Below are 18,226 nucleotides of genomic sequence, written 5' to 3'. Positions count from 1 at the left end.
AATGTGTTGGGATGGCCCAGTCAAAGCCCAGATCTTAATCCAATAGAGAATCTGTGGTCTGACTTAAAAACTGCTGTACACCAGCAGAACCCATCCAACTTAAAGGAGTTGGAGCAGTTTTGCCTGGAAGAATGGGCAAAAATCCCAGTGGCTAGATGTGCTAAGCTCATACAGACATACCCAAAGAGACTTGCAGCTGTAATTGCTGCAAAAGGTGGCTCTACAAAGTATTAACTTTGAGGGGGTGAATAGTTATGCACACCCAATTTTTCGTTTTTTTTTGGTCTTATTTTTTGTTTGCTTCACAATAAAAAATATTTTGCATCTCAGAAATTGTAAGCATGTTGTGTAAATCAAATGTAAATCATTTGAAAATCAATCCATTTAAATTCCAGGTTGTAATGCAACACAATAGGAAAAAGGTAAGGGGGGGGGGACTTTTACAAGGCACTGTGTATATATATATATATATATATATATATATATATATATATATATATATATATATATATATATATATGCACAGTCAGGTCCATAAATATTTGTACATTGATAAAGTTATTGTTATATTAGCTATCACAGTATATAACAGTTGAAATTAAATACCAAATATAAAAATTGCTGTAATTTGGATATTGGGTAGGATATATTAAGCTGATATATTATCATAACCAAGTAAACAGTCTTTCTTATGTTTCCGATAAATTAAATGTATGTTGTGCATAAGAATTGACAAAAATTATATCAGATTTTATTTACCTGTGATCATCATTACAACAGCTCTAACAACAGACATATTGAAACTTTTTCCTCATGAGGAATACTTCTGCCCTAGAGTGTCCACATGCCATGAGGACACCCAACAACATGTCCAGTGCTAAGCCACATGAGAATTCTTATGATGAGTAAAAAATGCTCCAAGTGACAAAAACTGGTTTCCCTTTAACAAGATACGCTGAGTCTAAACAATACTGTTATATAGGGGCAGTGGTGGCTCAGTGGTTACTGCTCAGAAGGTCAGGCATTCAAGCGCCAGCACTGCCAAGCTGCCACTATTGTGCCCTTGAGTAAGGCCCTTAACCCTCTCTGCTCCAGGGGCACTGTATCATGGCTGACCCTGTGCTCTGGATATGTGAAGAAAAGAATTTCACTGTGCTATAATGTATATGTGACGAATAATAAAAAGCTTTCTTCAAACTGAAAAAAAGCCTTTAAACTGTGTTTCTACTGTATCCAAATATTTGTTCAAATCAAATCAGTTGACAAGTTCTCTCTAAAAATCTGTTTTGTGTGTTTGCGTCGGTATGTGTGGATCAGAACAATAATTTGGTTGCCCTTTCAACTGTGTTCAAAGGTGTACATGGAGTCACTCATAAAGGTCTGCATGATATCAAAAGCTATAGTTCATGAGTAAATGGAATTTTGTAATACCACATGCTCCTGGTATTACCCAATCAAAGATGAATGAATTAATAAATGAAAAGAATTATAGTGCAGACTTTTGTTCTGAATGACAATTTTACAGGTGAGAACTTGTCTTTTTGAGAATATGTTTTTTTTTTCTTTTAAACATCTATACGAGACACCAAAGAAGTAAGAGCAAGTTTTGGATACAAGGGTTGTGATGGATCCAGACAATGAGCATAAGGCAGGTATACACCCTGGCTGGGACTCCTGTCCATCACAAACACTCATACACTCATTCACACCTAGGGGCAATTGAGAGTTACCAACCCACCTACTGGCATGTTTTCAGGAGGTGGGAACCTGGAGAAAACCCACAAAAACACATTAATTCTTACATTAATTTAAAAACATTAAAAAGTTACATTAAAATACAAATTAACCTCTGTGGCATTTTATTCTGAAAATTTTTAAAGTTTGTTTGTGTAGCGGGTTTTAAATGCCCCTTTTTTAAAATTTTTAATCTGGTCCACAGAACAATAAGCAATATACAAATATTAGCTATTGATGCTAACCCTTTTCTTACTACTACAGCATTGTAACAGTATAGTCACAAATGTTTGTTTTTTTTCTTTTTGCATGGTACCATTATTTGACTATGGGACCTACAGACATATATAACATTAGAGTGTTGGCAAACTCCCCAATTTAATAATATTATTTATTATCAGTGCAATCAAGGACTACAAAAAGTAATGAAAAAAAATTACTAACTGATTATAACTGAACCAGCAATACACAGACACCATGTATTTCCATACATGAAGTTAGAACATATAGCGATCAGATCCTCCAAAGAAAATCCCAGAGATACCTGAATCCTTACTAGTGATGCTCAATATTGCATCACTATCCCATCACTCTGTTGTTTAACTGCATGCTTTTGGCATTTTATTCAGCTGCAGTGATCACACATAATGTGGTTCTATGCGAAAGCCTCACAAGTCCATTATGCATTTAGAAAACGTTTTTTCCTCCAGTTTCATTTCCCTGACCACATGCTGGATGTGGCTGTAGTTGGGCTGACAGAATCTTTGCGAGCTCTTTTAGGGCTCTGGCCATAACCAGGTGAGTGGATGAAGGTGGGATTACTGGGTAGACATGAAGAAGATGCTGACTGTGAGGAAGATGAACTGCAAGCGGAAGAAGATGCTTTGAGCTGTAGCCACTTCTCTCCAAGGGCCTTGGCAAAGTGGTCATCCACAGACACGCTGATGGAGATTTGCTTAGAGGAACCTTTCTGATAGTTCACCCCAAGGCTCCGCTGGAAATGTTCCTCCACGTTATCATAACTGTGCTGTGTTATAACTATGAGAACCAACAGAAAATGAGATTTAGAATAGCATATACACTATATGGCCAAAAGTTTGTAGACATCTGACCATCACATTTATATGTGCTTTCTGAACATCCCATTCCAGATTTAGTCCAAAAATAATGCAGTTAAAATAATATATACTCTTCTCTGAAGGCTTTCCAATAAATTTTGGAGTGTGGCTGTGGCCCATACTAATGCTCTTGCCCTTTCAGCTACAAGAGCATTAGTAAGGTCAGGCACTGACGTCGGGTGAGAAGGCCTAGGGCACAGTCCGGTTTCCAATTAATCCCAAAGGTTTTCAGTGGGGTTGAGGTCAGGGCTCTGTGCAAGTCACATGAGTTCTTCCACAGCAACCTTGGCAAACCATGTCTTCATGCACCTCACTTTGTGCATTGGGACATTGTCATCCTGAAACATGTTTGTTCCAGTGAAGGAAATTGTAATGCTATAGTATACAAAGACATCCTATACAATTGTGTGCTTCCAACTTTGTGGCAACAGTTGGGGAAGGCCCATATGGGTGTGATGGTCAGGTGTCCAAAAGCTTTTGGCCACATAGTTTAAAACTACATTAAAAATGTTATTGTAGTGTGTTGAGTGAATGAATTTGTTTCTCTTAAAGGGCTGTGAATGAAAAGAATGTTGTAAAGGGGAAATCAGCCATTATAGACTGATGGATTCTTATATAACATACCAGTGGAGTGCTTGCAACCATCTTCAGGCATACAGACTGACTTTGTTGATGAGACACATGTGATCACTGAGGGACGAACCTGCAAGTATATGGGTCGTTACAATGAAGAAGTCCATTTATTAACTCTATAATAGAACTACATTAACAACTATTTATTTATTATTTATTGGGCATATTCTTTCAAGAAGAAAGGCTAGCTGAAGCTTTCAGTGTTCCTTTATCCACAATGCCACCAACAGATCAATAACAGCAGTGGTCTGTTGGGACTTGTTGACAACATTCCTCCACCCATTGCTTACATTTCATTCTGAATCAGGCTGGATTACATATCTTGAACAAGCAAAGGCCTGTCTGAGCCCCCATAAGCAGTCTTGCTTGATACCTATCTTGAATTCTCATAGACAGTGGAGATAAGTAAACTTAAGTGGCTTTTGGAGAGATCCTGAGAATTGGAAAGGTATATTATGTGCTTATTTAATGCACTCTGCCATAAACTGGGCAGGGTAGAAATTAATCTAGTGGTTATTGGATTACTCCATGTGAAGTTTTTGGTTGAGTGTGGGTGAAAGGACAAAGCAAGGCTTTTATGTTCCTGAAATGCCCCAGAATGTTATAAAGTCTTCTTTCAGAATTTTTTTTAAAATTCATTTTCTACCATACTCTTTGGTAATGTTTTACAATGTTTTATAAAATATTTTGCAGCATGTATGGTTAATTGTTTACTTTGATATGATTTGAGAATCCTTAATGGTCATATCCATAGTACAATTGTCTAATATCTAATGTCTAATGCATAGGATTTTGCTGTGTTATAGTGTTAGTCAGAATATATGAGAACATTAATCTGATTAAATTAATAACAGAAAATTAAACTGTACCTAATCTGGGCTGCTTGTGTGTCTACTGGAATGTTTCATTATGTTGGCAAAATGCTACTATGTTAGTTCACTATGTACTATATGTATCATTTTCATTTAAAATTTGTGATTAATACAATACAGCTTTTTGGAACAATTACCTGTATGTGTCGGACTGCAGTTTTTTTGTTTTTGTCTTCTGTCTCCTCTGTCTCCTGGTGAATTTTCTTGACAAGGGCAAGTGGCTCATCCATAACTGCACTAGAGAAAAGGTGAGCTGGACTTGCTGTGGGGCTCCAGGTGGATGTAGGACTCTCAGGCACGTTGAACCGTGATGATGTCCTGTCAGCATTGACCAGGCTCTTGCTAAGAGCCCTCTCTCTTCTGAAACCAAGTCATTATTATTAGCCACCATGAGAGTCTTTGGATAACCTGTGGACAGCTACTATAAGAACAGTAGATGTTTGGTGTTGTACCTCTCCTCCAGTGTCCGTCCTTGTTCTGAACTGTGCTTATGTTTGAATGGGTGAGCAGCAGTCACTCTGATTCTGTCACTGGTTATGTGACGGAACCGGTCCTCACTCCTCAGGTGTGGCTGACCTATGAGATAAAAGAAATACAGCTTATATTACACATATACTTTTTTATTAAGCTATGGAAAACAAAATCAAAACAATGTAAATTGGTATGTAGGTTAAAGAATAATATAGATGGGTCTTCCTGTCATCATTACATATCCAGGGCCGAACAATGAAAAAGAAGTGGCTGATACACTAACAACCAGCTTAATTTTAGTCTTTGCAATTTATCATGACCAATAACCTAATTGTGGGAAAACATTGCTGTGCCATCATAATAATGTAAACTCTGTTAAGCTGCAGAACAAGATTGACTGGATCTATGAGTATTACTCTGGAACCTGATCTGACTCACTACTAACGGTAAGTGCCATATAAATGTAAAGTGCATCATGTGAGACATGAAAACAATCATAACTGTCTGGAAACAAACTGAAACTACTTTATCCACTAGAGATATTTCCCTTTTGGCAAGAGACAGGAGAATTGTGAGATAAGACTTGCCATAGAGTGCTACTTCTGTGTTCCTATGTTCAATCAGCATCATGATAATTACAGGACACACTGCTCCAAACTGAAATAAACAAAGACTATCACATTCTAACTATGTGTTAACATGGTATTTGACATTGGTATGTGTAGGGTCAATAGTATAGAAAAGTGCCTCATGATATGTACAAGTGAGTGAAAAACAGCTTTATCATTTTAAATATCAAACACTCTAAATGTCCAAGTGGGTGTTTTGGGTGGAAATCTTGACAAAGTGCACATGACCAGTACCCTCACACATAGGTATACATGTAAAGCATAGTCCATATGTTGTGGAGTGTGATAGACTGACATGATCTGTAAGAGGACAGAGGAGTGGGTAAAAACCACACCTTCCAACACAGTGGTTTTCTAGTGCCTGAGGGAGGATTATTTTCCTTCAATGCTTAGACAAAAAAACAGACCTTCCAAAGGTAACACTGACTATCTGCCTCTTAACAGCATTAACATCTGTCATATACATTCACTCATCTCAACAGTGTGAGATAAAGTTACATACAAATTAAAAGATCTTGCTTATCTCACCAATTTGTATAGTTATCACATCAATATTTAGTTAGTTTACATGAATTCATTCAATTTAAAACAAATTTAAAATTACATGAAAATTCCTGTGGATAAATCTCCACATTTTCCTAGTAATTTCAGTTTTGCATTGTGTCAGGACCTCATTAACATAATGAAGAAATCTTTGGTGCTAGCAGAAGACTGGTAAAGTTAAGACATTAAGTAGACCATGTGGCACAAAATGATAATTACCCTCTAGGATGTAAACTTTGAAACCACTGCTCATCCGGGTGATGTAATGGAAATTTGTGACAGCCATGGCTCCAGATCCTTGGTTTCTAGTTGTTCAGGGCCCTTGGCAATGGCTGGCAAAGGAACTCCACCTGAGCTCTACGATTACTGACACCGTAAGTAATAGTAAAGGTTAGGATCAGTAAGGATCTTCACTGCACTCTGTATAAGGATTGTGGCTTCTGCTCTGTGTTGTCTTCCAGAGTTTTCATTGGCTGTATCAAGTCCAACCTCCTTTCCCCTGCTCCTTGGTTCTTTGTGTGCTTCTGTTTCCAAGATGCTACTTCCACAGATTCCTTAAGGGAGGAGTCTAGTAAGAAGCTGTGAACTACATTCTATTTGTCACCCCTCTAGTGTCCTTAACTTCTCCAATATGGAATTAATAGTAAAACTGTAAACATGTAGAATACTGTTTAATTCATCTTGTGTATGTTTTGAATATCCTGTGTATACATGGCAAAAGACAGAAGCATTGAAGACCTATGCTTTACCTTAGCTTAGAAATTCAAGACTGTTTTCCCTGGCTCCTACTGGAATCCACAAACAAGTCCTGTTCTGCCTTTATTTCCTTTTTAAGAGTCAGCAGCTGGTGACAACCCTTGCTTTGGGGCTAATCTAAAATCTTGCTTGACTGCATTTTTCATCTACCTGAACTGTAGTCATTCTGCCAACCTGCCTGTACTTGTAGCGCCCTGTAAGTTCCCCTAACTTTAAAGCACTAGGCCTTTCCTTTTGGTAAACAGACAAATACTCTGTGCATCTAGTTACATGTGTGCTCCTGCTGCACAACACAAACACACACATGCACACACACACACACACTCACATACACACACATATATATATACATATATATGTGTGTGTGTGTGTGTGTGTGTGTGTGTGCGTATGTGCGTGTGTGTGTATATATACACACTGTATATATGATTACAACAAACAAATATAGAATTTGGACTTTGTTGCTCTCAACAGACTTAAAAGAGGTGTGACTGTTAATCACTTGGTGTTCGTGGATGGCAAGTAATGTATTGTTTTGGATGCAATGCAATAATTAGCTTTACATACTGGTACAATTAATTAAGTTTTCTGTGTAGCATGTGATATGTTAAAGAGATGCATCTGAAAGCAACTGAAGAAAGGGCTCATTATTTGGTTCATCATTATGCCCTTCAGGTAAGTAAAGTAAGTGGAGCCTATTAGTGGATTTATTCTATTTGTTTAGGCTAAAACATTTGTTTGGGAGGCTGGGGTTCCATAGTTGAAATAAAAGTTAACACAGGAATATCTGTCTGCTGCTAAAAATAAAACTCCTATTCAGAACACTCGCTCGCCATCTACAAGTCAATGTGTAAAATTGTAGAACAGGTGAAATACACTATATGGCCAAAATTATTTGGACACCAGACCATAACACCCATATGTGGGCCTTCCCCAAACTGTTTCCACAGAGTATGAAGTACACATTGTCTAGAATGTCTTTGTCTATGTTGTTGTATTAAGATTTCTCCTTTACTGGAGCGAAGGGGCCTAACCCAAACCTGTTCCAACATGACAATATCCTTTTACACAAAGAGAGCTCCATAAAGACATGGGTTGCCAAGGTTGGTGTGGAAGAACTCCTGCACAGAGCCCTTACCTCAACCCCACTGAACACTTTTGGGATAAATGAACACTGACCACCTGCCAGGTCTTCTCACTCAACATCAGTGCCTGACATCAATAATGCACTTGTGGCTGAATGGGCACAAAAACCCACAGCCATGCTACAAAATCTAGTTGAAAGCCTTCCCAGAAGAGTGGAGGTTATTAAACAGCAAAGGGTATTAAATCTATAATGGGATGTTCAATAAGCACATATGGGTGTAATTGGTCAGGTGTCCACATACTTTTGGCAATGTAGCATATATCCAAAGAAGAGTAGTAATTTACACACATAAATAAGAATGTATAAACGAATTGGATGTGCACTTACTGCATTCCTATTAGAATAGTTACATCACATAAAACTAGCTACACGTGAGTTGCATCTCTGCAACGACAAATATGCTTAATGGTTTGCAAAATGTACTTTAGAATTTATCTATCACCAGAATAATTGCTGTTTTGCCCCTTAGTAATCTTGGTAGTAGATTACGGCCTTCATCACCATAAAATGCCCCTAGCAAACATACCAGAAAAATTCTTCAGGGAACAGGTAGGTCCTAAATTTGGCCACACGATGGCAGCAAAGGTTTATCCAAGACAACATGCAACACTGCCTAAAACAATAGTATACCAGGACAAAACTGTTGCTCACACAATGTTCTCTGTTTTTCGCACCATTCTATGTAAACTCTAGAGACTGTTGTGCGTGAAAATCCCATCATCAGTTTCTGAAATACTCAAACCAGCCCATCTGTCAAACAACAACCATGCCATGGTTAAAGTCACAGAAATCACACCTTTACACCATCCTGATGTTTGATGTGAACATTAACTGAACCAGTATCTGCGTGATTTTATGCATTGTGCTGCTGCCACGTGATTGGCTGATTGGATACCTGCATAAATGAGCAGGTGTACCAAAAAAGAGGATGGTAAATAAAGAGTGGATATTAAGAGGATAATAAAGAGTGTATATGTGGACTACAAGAGGGCAACCCAGAAAGTCTACACATATGGGGCCCACATAGGCCCTTGGTGGCCTTGTTTCATTATACTGTGTCAGAGACTTGTCTTGTCTGCAGTACTTCTGAAACAGATTAAACTGCCTTTAATACATTTTAATACATTTATCTCTGTATATTACAGTAAGTACTTTTTCCCCCAAAATTATTGTTTTTTCATTATTTTTTGAACATTCTCACATTAAAATAATTCAGTGATATCTAATCCACAAATACTGCACACATACATACTAACTGAGGTTTAAAATAAGATTTAGTATTTAGTGGGCTATGCCTGGGACCCAGGGGCCTCATTTATAAAACTTTGCATGGATACCAGAGTGAAAGTTTTAAAAAGTTCTGCTTTATAAATCACAGTCTTCTTGAACATATGCACAGGTAAAAAGTGCTCTACTCCTGCCCAATTACCACACAGAAATATCCATAAATGCTCAATGTAAATTACCTCATACATCATGTGGGGTGCCCCATTAATTTTTGAGTGAAATGGGATATGCGAATAGGTTGTGTTGACGATCAAGACAGAAGGACACAATTACCTGCATTTAAAACTTGATAAATAAACTAAAAGAAATAAAATGGATCCTTCACCATCACCCTTCCTATCCTGCCTAACATCAGCTATCAATACTGCTTTCCCACTTGCTGAAACTTCCGCTCTATCTCTCCTTCCTCTGTAGCTTCCTGGACCCTATAAGCCCTAAAAAATCAAAAATTACTTTTTGAGCTCTTTCTCTCTCACACGCAAGTAGCCATCACAGCTCTCTTAAAGGTGTAGTCTGCAGAAGGGCTGCATCTAGCAATTATTTGATACTCAATTAATCGATTGGGTTAGGGTTAGGGTTTTAAAAAAAAAACATACATACCAAAAATATTTAATTAAAATATTTCTTTGTATAATATTAAATAACACACTACGAACTGCAGTACAAAATTACTGATTTTGTCAGATAATACCACAGTATGAGAATATTATTACATGCTTACATCAACCAAATGAGTTACCCAAACTAACACAAGGTGAAGGTGTTCTATACAATTTTTTTACTGGTTCTTACAGAGACAGGAATCATCTGCACTTGTGCAGTGACCCATAGCCTGATAGTTCTGGATCGCATTGACCGACACACATTACACATTACACAACCACATTATAACCATTAAAATGTACTCTTCAGTGGGTTTCATGACACCAGCCCCATGCCTCTGTGATCAACTGTGTCCAAGAAAGAGGCTGACGCAGGCAGTCGGGCATTTTAGCTCACTTTGGAGCTCTGTTTCTGGGTAAAATGACACAAACGGTGCTACTACAGAGCTACAGACTTTATTCAATCAAACTTTTTTGAGAATTCATAAATTTATTTATTTATTTATTTTTATATATGGTGAATCTGTAGAACATTTTGTTTACAATATTAAATTTCTGTTCCTAGCCTTTTTTTTTTTTTTTTAATTTTAGTTTTCTACAGACATTGTTTTGTACATTGTTTTGCATTGTTTGTAATTCAGAAATAGTCTTTTCAGTCATAATTTTTCTTCATTCAAATTTTGTTCCAAATATTCGGAGAATACTGAATCGTGAACTCAGTATCATGAACTGAATTGAATCATGATAGAAGTGTATCTTTACATCCCTAGTACAGTGTCTATATCTTAACTAAATCATACAAGACTACACCAACTATGTCTCGCCTGCAAATCTGCAAAACTCAAAAATGCAAAATTAATTTTGTTTGCCACACACGTGTGGAGCAAATCATTTTTTGATACGTGGAATTGACTTTTAGTTTTCAGCGCCTGGTAACAGTGAAATAAGTAAAAAGGTAAAAAGATGAATACTCTGATTTTTTATTTTTTTTTTTTTTGAGACATTTGAGACCAATCTGATGAATTTAGATAGCGACTTACGTCAAATAATAGTTTTAAGTTTCACTGTATATATTAAAAGTAAATGGTAAATATAAACGTAAATATAAATATTTCGTTCATATGCAAATTGACCCCGCACTCTCGGAGTGTGTCATGGGAAAACCCAGCACCGGTAGGGTTGCCAGGTTTACACAATTCTGTGCTAGTTTCGGAAAAAGGTTGATGATGTGGAAGGCTGGTGGCATTTTGGGGATGATTAAAAAAAATAAATAAAAAATACAGTCCGTGGCCGACAAGATCTTCTAGTAAAGCAAATAATCGAAATTAAATCAAACCAATTTCTACAAACATATGCTATGACAAAGGGAAAATTAAATGCAGACAGTGTAGCCCTATGTACAGAATCATAGGGTTTTTTTTTTTTCTTGTGAACTTATTTTAACAAAAGTTGTTTTCTCGCGATCACAACTTATTTTTCTCATGATGTCGAAATGCACGAGTAAACAGTCAGCGCAGAATCGATCTCTCTCGTGGCTCTGAACCAGCGCTGACCGCTGACGTTGATCCAGCATCTTTGTGCTCATCGAAGTCATGCTGAATCAACGTCGAACACGCCGCTGAAAACAAACGTAAAAGCGATGCCATTGGTTTGCTTACCGTACGTTGAAATGATGTTGATTTCAGTCGTGTGAAACGACGTTACACAACCAACACATTGTCTATATGATGTTTTTAAAATCTCAAATACTTAAATAAATACCTAAATCAGCCTATATATATATATATAATCATTTATTAAACACACATCACATTCAGTTACTCACTTTTATTTATACAAAATATACATACACAAATACATCTTTAGAATAAACTTTCTGCAGGATATAAAACTTAAGACTAAATAGCCATATATAGAAAAATGCCTTCACACTCATGCATTCAATTGATTTATAAAATAAATAAATAAATAGCTAGTAGAACTAGTCTCAACGATACAAATTAAAAAAGATCATTTACCCCAAAATGGAACTTGAGTGGGACACAAGTCAAGTGGCTTTATTGTCATTTCAACCGTATCCAGCTAGTTAGTACACAGTGAAATGAAACAACGTTCCTCCAGGTCCAAGGTGCTACATAAAACAAACACAGAACTACAGGAGGCTACACATATTTAAATGAAGTGCACAGTGCAAACATGTGCAGACAGCACAAGACAGTACAAAACCACCAAAACAAGACAATGGGCACAGTAAGTTACAGTGCAGCACTGACTAGTACACAGTTCCAGTAGAAAGTCAATCAGATGACAGTAGTGTAAAAGAGTAACCATATAAGTTGCTGCAAATGTAAACATAAGGAGTGGCAGCCAGGTAGAATGTATAAAGAGTATATACAGTTTATTATATATATTGTAGCAGCAGAAATTGAATACAGAGATGTGCAAAAATTGCAGAGAGAATGGGGTGATGTTCAGTTGAGTGTGTGTGTGTGTGTGTAGTCAGTCCAGGCTCTGAGTGTTGAGGAGTCTGACGGCTTGAAGGACAAAAGGAGATCGAAAAGGAGGAGGTAAGGCAGAATGTTAAGAGACTGATCACCTCATCACCAGTCACTATCACTGCATCTTTTTTCTATAAAATAAATAAATGGTGAGTTAGACTGAATACTCTGTCTCCTTTTGTGTTCCACAAGTAGTAGATAGTAAATATAGTAGATAAATTGTTTTCCTTTGCGATTAACATTTATTTCTGAAGTAAGGTAAGTTCTTTGCTCTTGCAATATTCAGTTGCTTATGTCCTTTTGCTATGTTTCCATACATCCAATTCTGAAGAGAACTTTGTGGTAGTCAGCCATCCATACAAGGTAGAGAGAAGTCTGGTGTGGTGTAGATAGGACTGGAATAGATGTCTGTCCAGGCTGGCAGATTAAGGCCAACATCTGTACGTTCTTGATGTCTTCAACTGGGGCCCCGAGAAAACCTGCAATTAAAATAATACAGTTCAAAAACAGTCATACCCATTACAAAATAACTCATCTTGTCATAGGAGTATTCCTATAACTGTAACTCTTATGATACCTATAATCTCCAACAAAGGTTCTGAATATTTTGATGTTTTATGATGTAAAAAAATTAATAAAAGCAGTATTTTAAAGAAAAATAAAAGTAAATATATTATTTGGTCCATAACTTGTGACAAAATCTTTTAAGTCAATATTTTCCAACAGTGGATTGTGACTGGAGTGTCGATGGAAGAAAGTGACTGATCTGGAGATGGAGGATGAAATATTTGGCATGGAAATGACAGGGAAAGGATGGTGTACAGTTGTGAACCGAAAAAGGAAGAAAACTTGTAGTCAAGGATCGAGTACAGTTGCTGAAAAGGATAATCGTAATACTGTTGAAAGTACTGTTTTCCCAATCAATAACAGCGATAAACCCCAGTAAGCTAACTAAAGAGCTGAAGAAAGTTTAGGGGAATTTGACAGTGCCAAGACATTGAGAGATGGAAATCTTTTTTTTTTTTTTTTTTTTTTAACAACAGAAGGTAGTGTTGGAATTAAATTCCATGCTTGGTCAGTCAGTATCTTGCATAAAACCAACTAGAAAGACCTGGACAAAGGGAATAATTACTGAAGTCCCAACAGATATACTGCCTGATAAAATTAAGAGCTCTTTTTTAGAAGGAAAGCTGACTGAAGCAAAATTATTAAAATGTGTTAGAGGCAGTGAAAAGGTGGATCAGTCATGTTACAATTTGATGAAAACAGAATGCCTGACAGGGTGCATAGTGGATACAGTTAGTTATGCAGTTAGACCTTACGTATTTCCACCACTTATGCTTTAAATGCCAAAAATACAGGCAAGTAGCTGCATTTCGTAAGGGTAAACAGTGATGTGCTAGGTGTGGTGGCAACCATGAATACGGAATGTGTAAGCATGAAACGAAGCCAAAGTGCTGCAGTTGAACACAGTGCTGGGAATGGGGGATGCATAGCCCATAAAAATGCAGTGAAAGTGCAAAATGTTAAGAAAAAAAAAAAAAGTGTCTACAGAGATGAGACAAATATATATCCAATACAGGTAGAAAAAATTTCCAGCACATTGCAGAGTAAATGAAGATTCCTTAGTTGTCAAAAAAGTGGAGTTTATATGATTCATGGCAGAGGTAGTAAACTGTTCAGCACAATCAGAAAGCAGAACGGAAAGGATCAAAATTATAATCAAAGCAGCAGAAAAATATTTGAACTTTGAAGGTGTCACCCTTGAACAAATAAGTAGAAAACTCAAGGTCAAATAAGCAGTACCTAAATGCCATCTAGAAATAAATAATCATACTGAAGTTATTACAGTGAACGCAAGGTGCCTAATTGTGAACAGGCAAGAATTTAAAACATTTATTGATGATCAAGAAGAGAAACCACATATGATGTGTATTCAAGAATCTTGGCTAAAACTACAATTAAAATTTGTCTTACGAGGATATACAGTAATACGCAGAGATAGAAAGCTTGGTAATGGGGGTTTTGTGGCAACTTTTATTAAAAAAGAATAGAGTGGCAGATATTAATGAAGAATATGAATCAGTGATAGTTGAGATATTTGCTGGAGAGCAGAGAATTTGAGTGATAAATTTTTATAACCCATGCGATAGACTTAGTAGAGAGATTGTAGAAAACATAATGGTAATTGGCAGTCACAAAGTATGGGGATTTCGATGCGAATAGCACTTTATGGGGAAGTAGTAGCACAGATCACAATGGTAATGCTGTAGAAGAAATGCTAGACTAGAGAGGATTAGTATGCATAAATGATGGTAGTGGAACAAGAATTGATGTACACAGTAGATGTTCTGCAATAGACTTAACATTAGTTTCAGAAAGTTTAGCAAGGAAATGTGTGTGGGATGTTTGTGATGAAACTATATTAGGTAGTGATCTTTTACCTATTTTCTGCAAAACGGGTATGAATTTCACAGAAACAGTAGAGGAAAAGATTCCTATGTGGAGGTTTAAAACAACAAACTGGGAGGGATTTAAAGAATTAAATGAGGTTGCAAGATTTGGCTGTATTTGAAAATATACAGGATATAGAAGAATTTAATAATAACGTGAAATATTGAATAGATCTGCAGAGGAGAGAACTGGAAAACAGAAAGGGAAAAAAGTAAGAAAGCAGTACCTTGGTAGACAGAAGAATGCAGTAACGCAATACAATATAGGAATAAAGCATTCAAGAAGATTAAGAGGTCATAGTCGTTTGATGATATTATTATATATAAGAAAGCACAGGCAGAAGTAAGAAGAGTAATCTGAACTGTTAAAAGGAATTATTGGAGGGAATATTGTAACTCTATAGGTAGAGATGTAGATATTAGTGAGATGTGGGGTATGATCAGGAAGATGGGGGGAATTCACAAAAGCAATAGTTCACCAGTCTTAAATAATGGAGAAATAGTGGCTGTTTCAAATCAGAAAAAGCAGAAATGTTAGCTGAAATGTTGTTATAGAACTTATAAAGTTCATAGTAATAATAATATAGAGAGAGAACCCAGAAATTATGGTCAAAAGAAAGCCTTCTGGTGACACCCTTGATGCAGAATTCTCAATGTATGAATTAAAGAGAGCTCTAGGGGGAGTAAAAAAACATCTTCAGGAATAGATGACATTTGTTATTCCGTGATTAAACATCTATCAGAAAAGTAATTGAAGATTATACTATGTCTTTTTAATGAGATATAAAATGCAGAGAGACTGCCTCCTTCATAGAAACATAGAGTGATTGTGCCTATAGGAAAACTGGGTAAAGACATGTCTAATGCTGATAACTACAGGCCTGCTGCTCTGACATCCAATTTATGCAAACTTATGAAATGTATTATTATATATAGATTAAATTATGTACTTGAAAGTAAAAGGCTTATTTCTCCTCAACAAAGTGGCTTCCGTACAGGTCATAGTACTATGGATGCAAAGCTATGTTTAGAAGGAGATATAAGAAAACCTTTTCTGTTTTTACTTATTTTAACATGATGCCTCCACACAAGCTGTGGTGAAATCCTAATATTTTTTTCAAACAGTATTGTGATGCAAGTGTGTAAGTGATTGATTCATGGTGTTTTGCTATTAATCAGAAAGTAAAAGGAAACAAATTAATTAGTGGGTATTAGTCTAGCCCCTCAAGCATAACTGAGATAAAAACAGTTACTCTTGGTTCACTAGCTATAACTGTAGGTCTATTGTTGCCAGTTCATCTCTGTTGGTTAGACCAGTAACACTGTTTTGTCCATATGTCCTATATGTATGACCACCAGAGAAATATACTGAGATGTTTATGGTTGGTGTAAGCAACAAAAACATTATTTTTGTTCTGATCTATTAGTAATATGCTTAAAGATTTGCCCACTAGGTGAGGCATACAGTCATCCGGAATGGAATAAAATGTTATTCATTTAGAACTGAAGGTATTATGTGTTGTCTTGAAGATCATTTACATTGTAATAATTAGGTTACCAGGGCAATCATGTAGAACATACTAGAGTCAGTCTTACGTCGATCAGCAGCTTTAAAGAGATGCTGTGTTTCACTAGTACAACTCCTTGCCAGCTCTGTGCCGACCTCTCTGTGTGACAGAGCCTACCACTTCATGGCTAAAAACAACTTTGGCCCAGAGTGGCTATCTGGGTATTATTATTATTATTATTATTATTATTATTATTATTATTATTAATAGGGGGGATCAGATTGAGATCTGGAGAATTTGGAAGCCAAGTCAACACCTTGAACTTTTGTCATGTTCCTCAAACCATTCCTGAACTATTTTTGCAGTGTGGCAGGTACATTATCCTGCTGAAAGAGGCCACTGCCATTAGGGAATACTGTTGCCATGAAGGGGTGTACTTGGTCTGCAACAATGTTTGTAATAAATGAAACAAAGTCAATATTAGGTATGATGACCCTTTGCTTAAAAAATTTATTAGTATCAGGTACAATTTGTGCAGTTTTATAAGGAAATTAGCTGGTAAGTTTTACTGAGCATCTTGCAGAACCAGCTACAATTCTTCTGGAGACTCTGACTGTCCCACTTACTTCTCATTTTTGCATGCAAAACCCAGCAGCCTTCATTCTAAAAAGTGGTCTCTTACATAATACGCTGCTTTCTTTACTGACATACAAACATTTTAAAAATTTAATTTTGTGCAGGAAACAAAATTGTGTAAATTTAATTTTGTGCAGGAAATATTCAATATATATAGCATATATATAATATACAGTCAGGTCCAGAAATATTTGGACAGTGACAGTGTTTTTTGATTTTGCCTTTATACACCACCACAGTGGATTTGAAGTAAAACAATCAAGATGTGATCAAAGTGTAGACTTTCAGCTTTATTTTAAGTGGTTCCACAAAAATATGGCATTTACCATTTAGGAATTACAGCCATTTTCAACAAAGTACCTCCATTTTCAGAGGCTCAAAGGTATTTGGACAAAGTGACTTGTAATTATAACCATAATTTTAATACTTGGATGAAACTCCTTTGCAGTCAATGATTGCCTGAAGTCTGGAGCCCATGTTCTCAAAACTCAAATTCTGAGTTTCCTCCCTGGAGATGCTTTGCCAGGCCTTCACTGCAGCCACCTTCAGTTGCTGCTTGTTTGTGGGTCTTTCTGAAAAGCATGCTCTATTGGGTTGAGATCAGGCGACTGACTTGGCCATTAAAGAATCTTCCATTTCTCTGCCTTCAAAAAGTCTTGAGTTGCTTTCGCAGTATGTTTAGGGTCATTATCCACCTGCACCGTGAACCGGCATCGTATCAGTTTTGTAGCACTTGGCTGAATGTGAGCAGAGAGTATCGCCCTGTACACCTCAGAATTCATCTTGCTACTTCTGTCAGCAGTCACATCATCAATAAACACCAGTGAGCCCGTTCCATTGGCAGCCATACATGCCCATGCCATAACACTTCCTCGACCATATCTGACACATGATTTGGTATACTTTGAATCATGATCTGTTCCTTTCTTTCGCCATCATTCTGGTACAAGTTAATCTTGGTTTCATCAGTCCAAAGAATCTTATTCCAGAATATGGGAGGCTTTTTTAGATGTTTTCTGGCAAAGTCTAATCTGTCTTTCCTGTTCTTGAATGTTACCAGTGGTTTGCACCTTGTTGTAAACCCTCTGTATTTACATTCATGAAGATGTCTCTTGATTGTACATTTTGACAATGATACGCCTACCTTCTCTAGAATATTCTTGATTTCTGTTGATGTCGTGAAGGGGTTTTTCTTCACCAAGGAAAGGATTCTGCGATCATCCACTTTAGTTGTCTTCTGTGGTCTTCCAGGCCTTTCGATGTTGTTGAGCTCACCAGTGCTTTCTTTCTTTTTAAGAATGTACCCAACTGTTGATTTGGCCACACCTAAGGTTTTTGC

At 36.8% G+C, this 18,226-nt stretch overlaps 1 protein-coding gene across 1 annotated transcript; it reads right to left on the bottom strand.

Moving 5' to 3' along the window:
- Positions 1-729: 729 nt before the first annotated feature.
- Positions 730-6,759, bottom strand: vgll4l (vestigial like 4 like). The gene is made up of 5 exons (XM_026925166.3): positions 6,220-6,759; positions 4,810-4,933; positions 4,495-4,717; positions 3,477-3,555; positions 730-2,772 (listed from the first exon to the last, which is right to left on the bottom strand). The coding sequence occupies exons 1-5, from the start codon at positions 6,284-6,286 to the stop codon at positions 2,447-2,449; spliced, it is 819 nt and encodes a 272-aa protein (XP_026780967.1). The 5' UTR covers positions 6,287-6,759; the 3' UTR covers positions 730-2,446.
- Positions 6,760-18,226: the final 11,467 nt, after the last annotated feature.

This window comes from Pangasianodon hypophthalmus, chromosome 8 (genome assembly GCF_027358585.1).
Source record: "Pangasianodon hypophthalmus isolate fPanHyp1 chromosome 8, fPanHyp1.pri, whole genome shotgun sequence".
Lineage (NCBI taxonomy): Eukaryota > Metazoa > Chordata > Actinopteri > Siluriformes > Pangasiidae > Pangasianodon > Pangasianodon hypophthalmus.
Note: the sequence above shows the minus strand (reverse complement) of the source record. Positions and strands in the feature narration are given on the sequence as shown.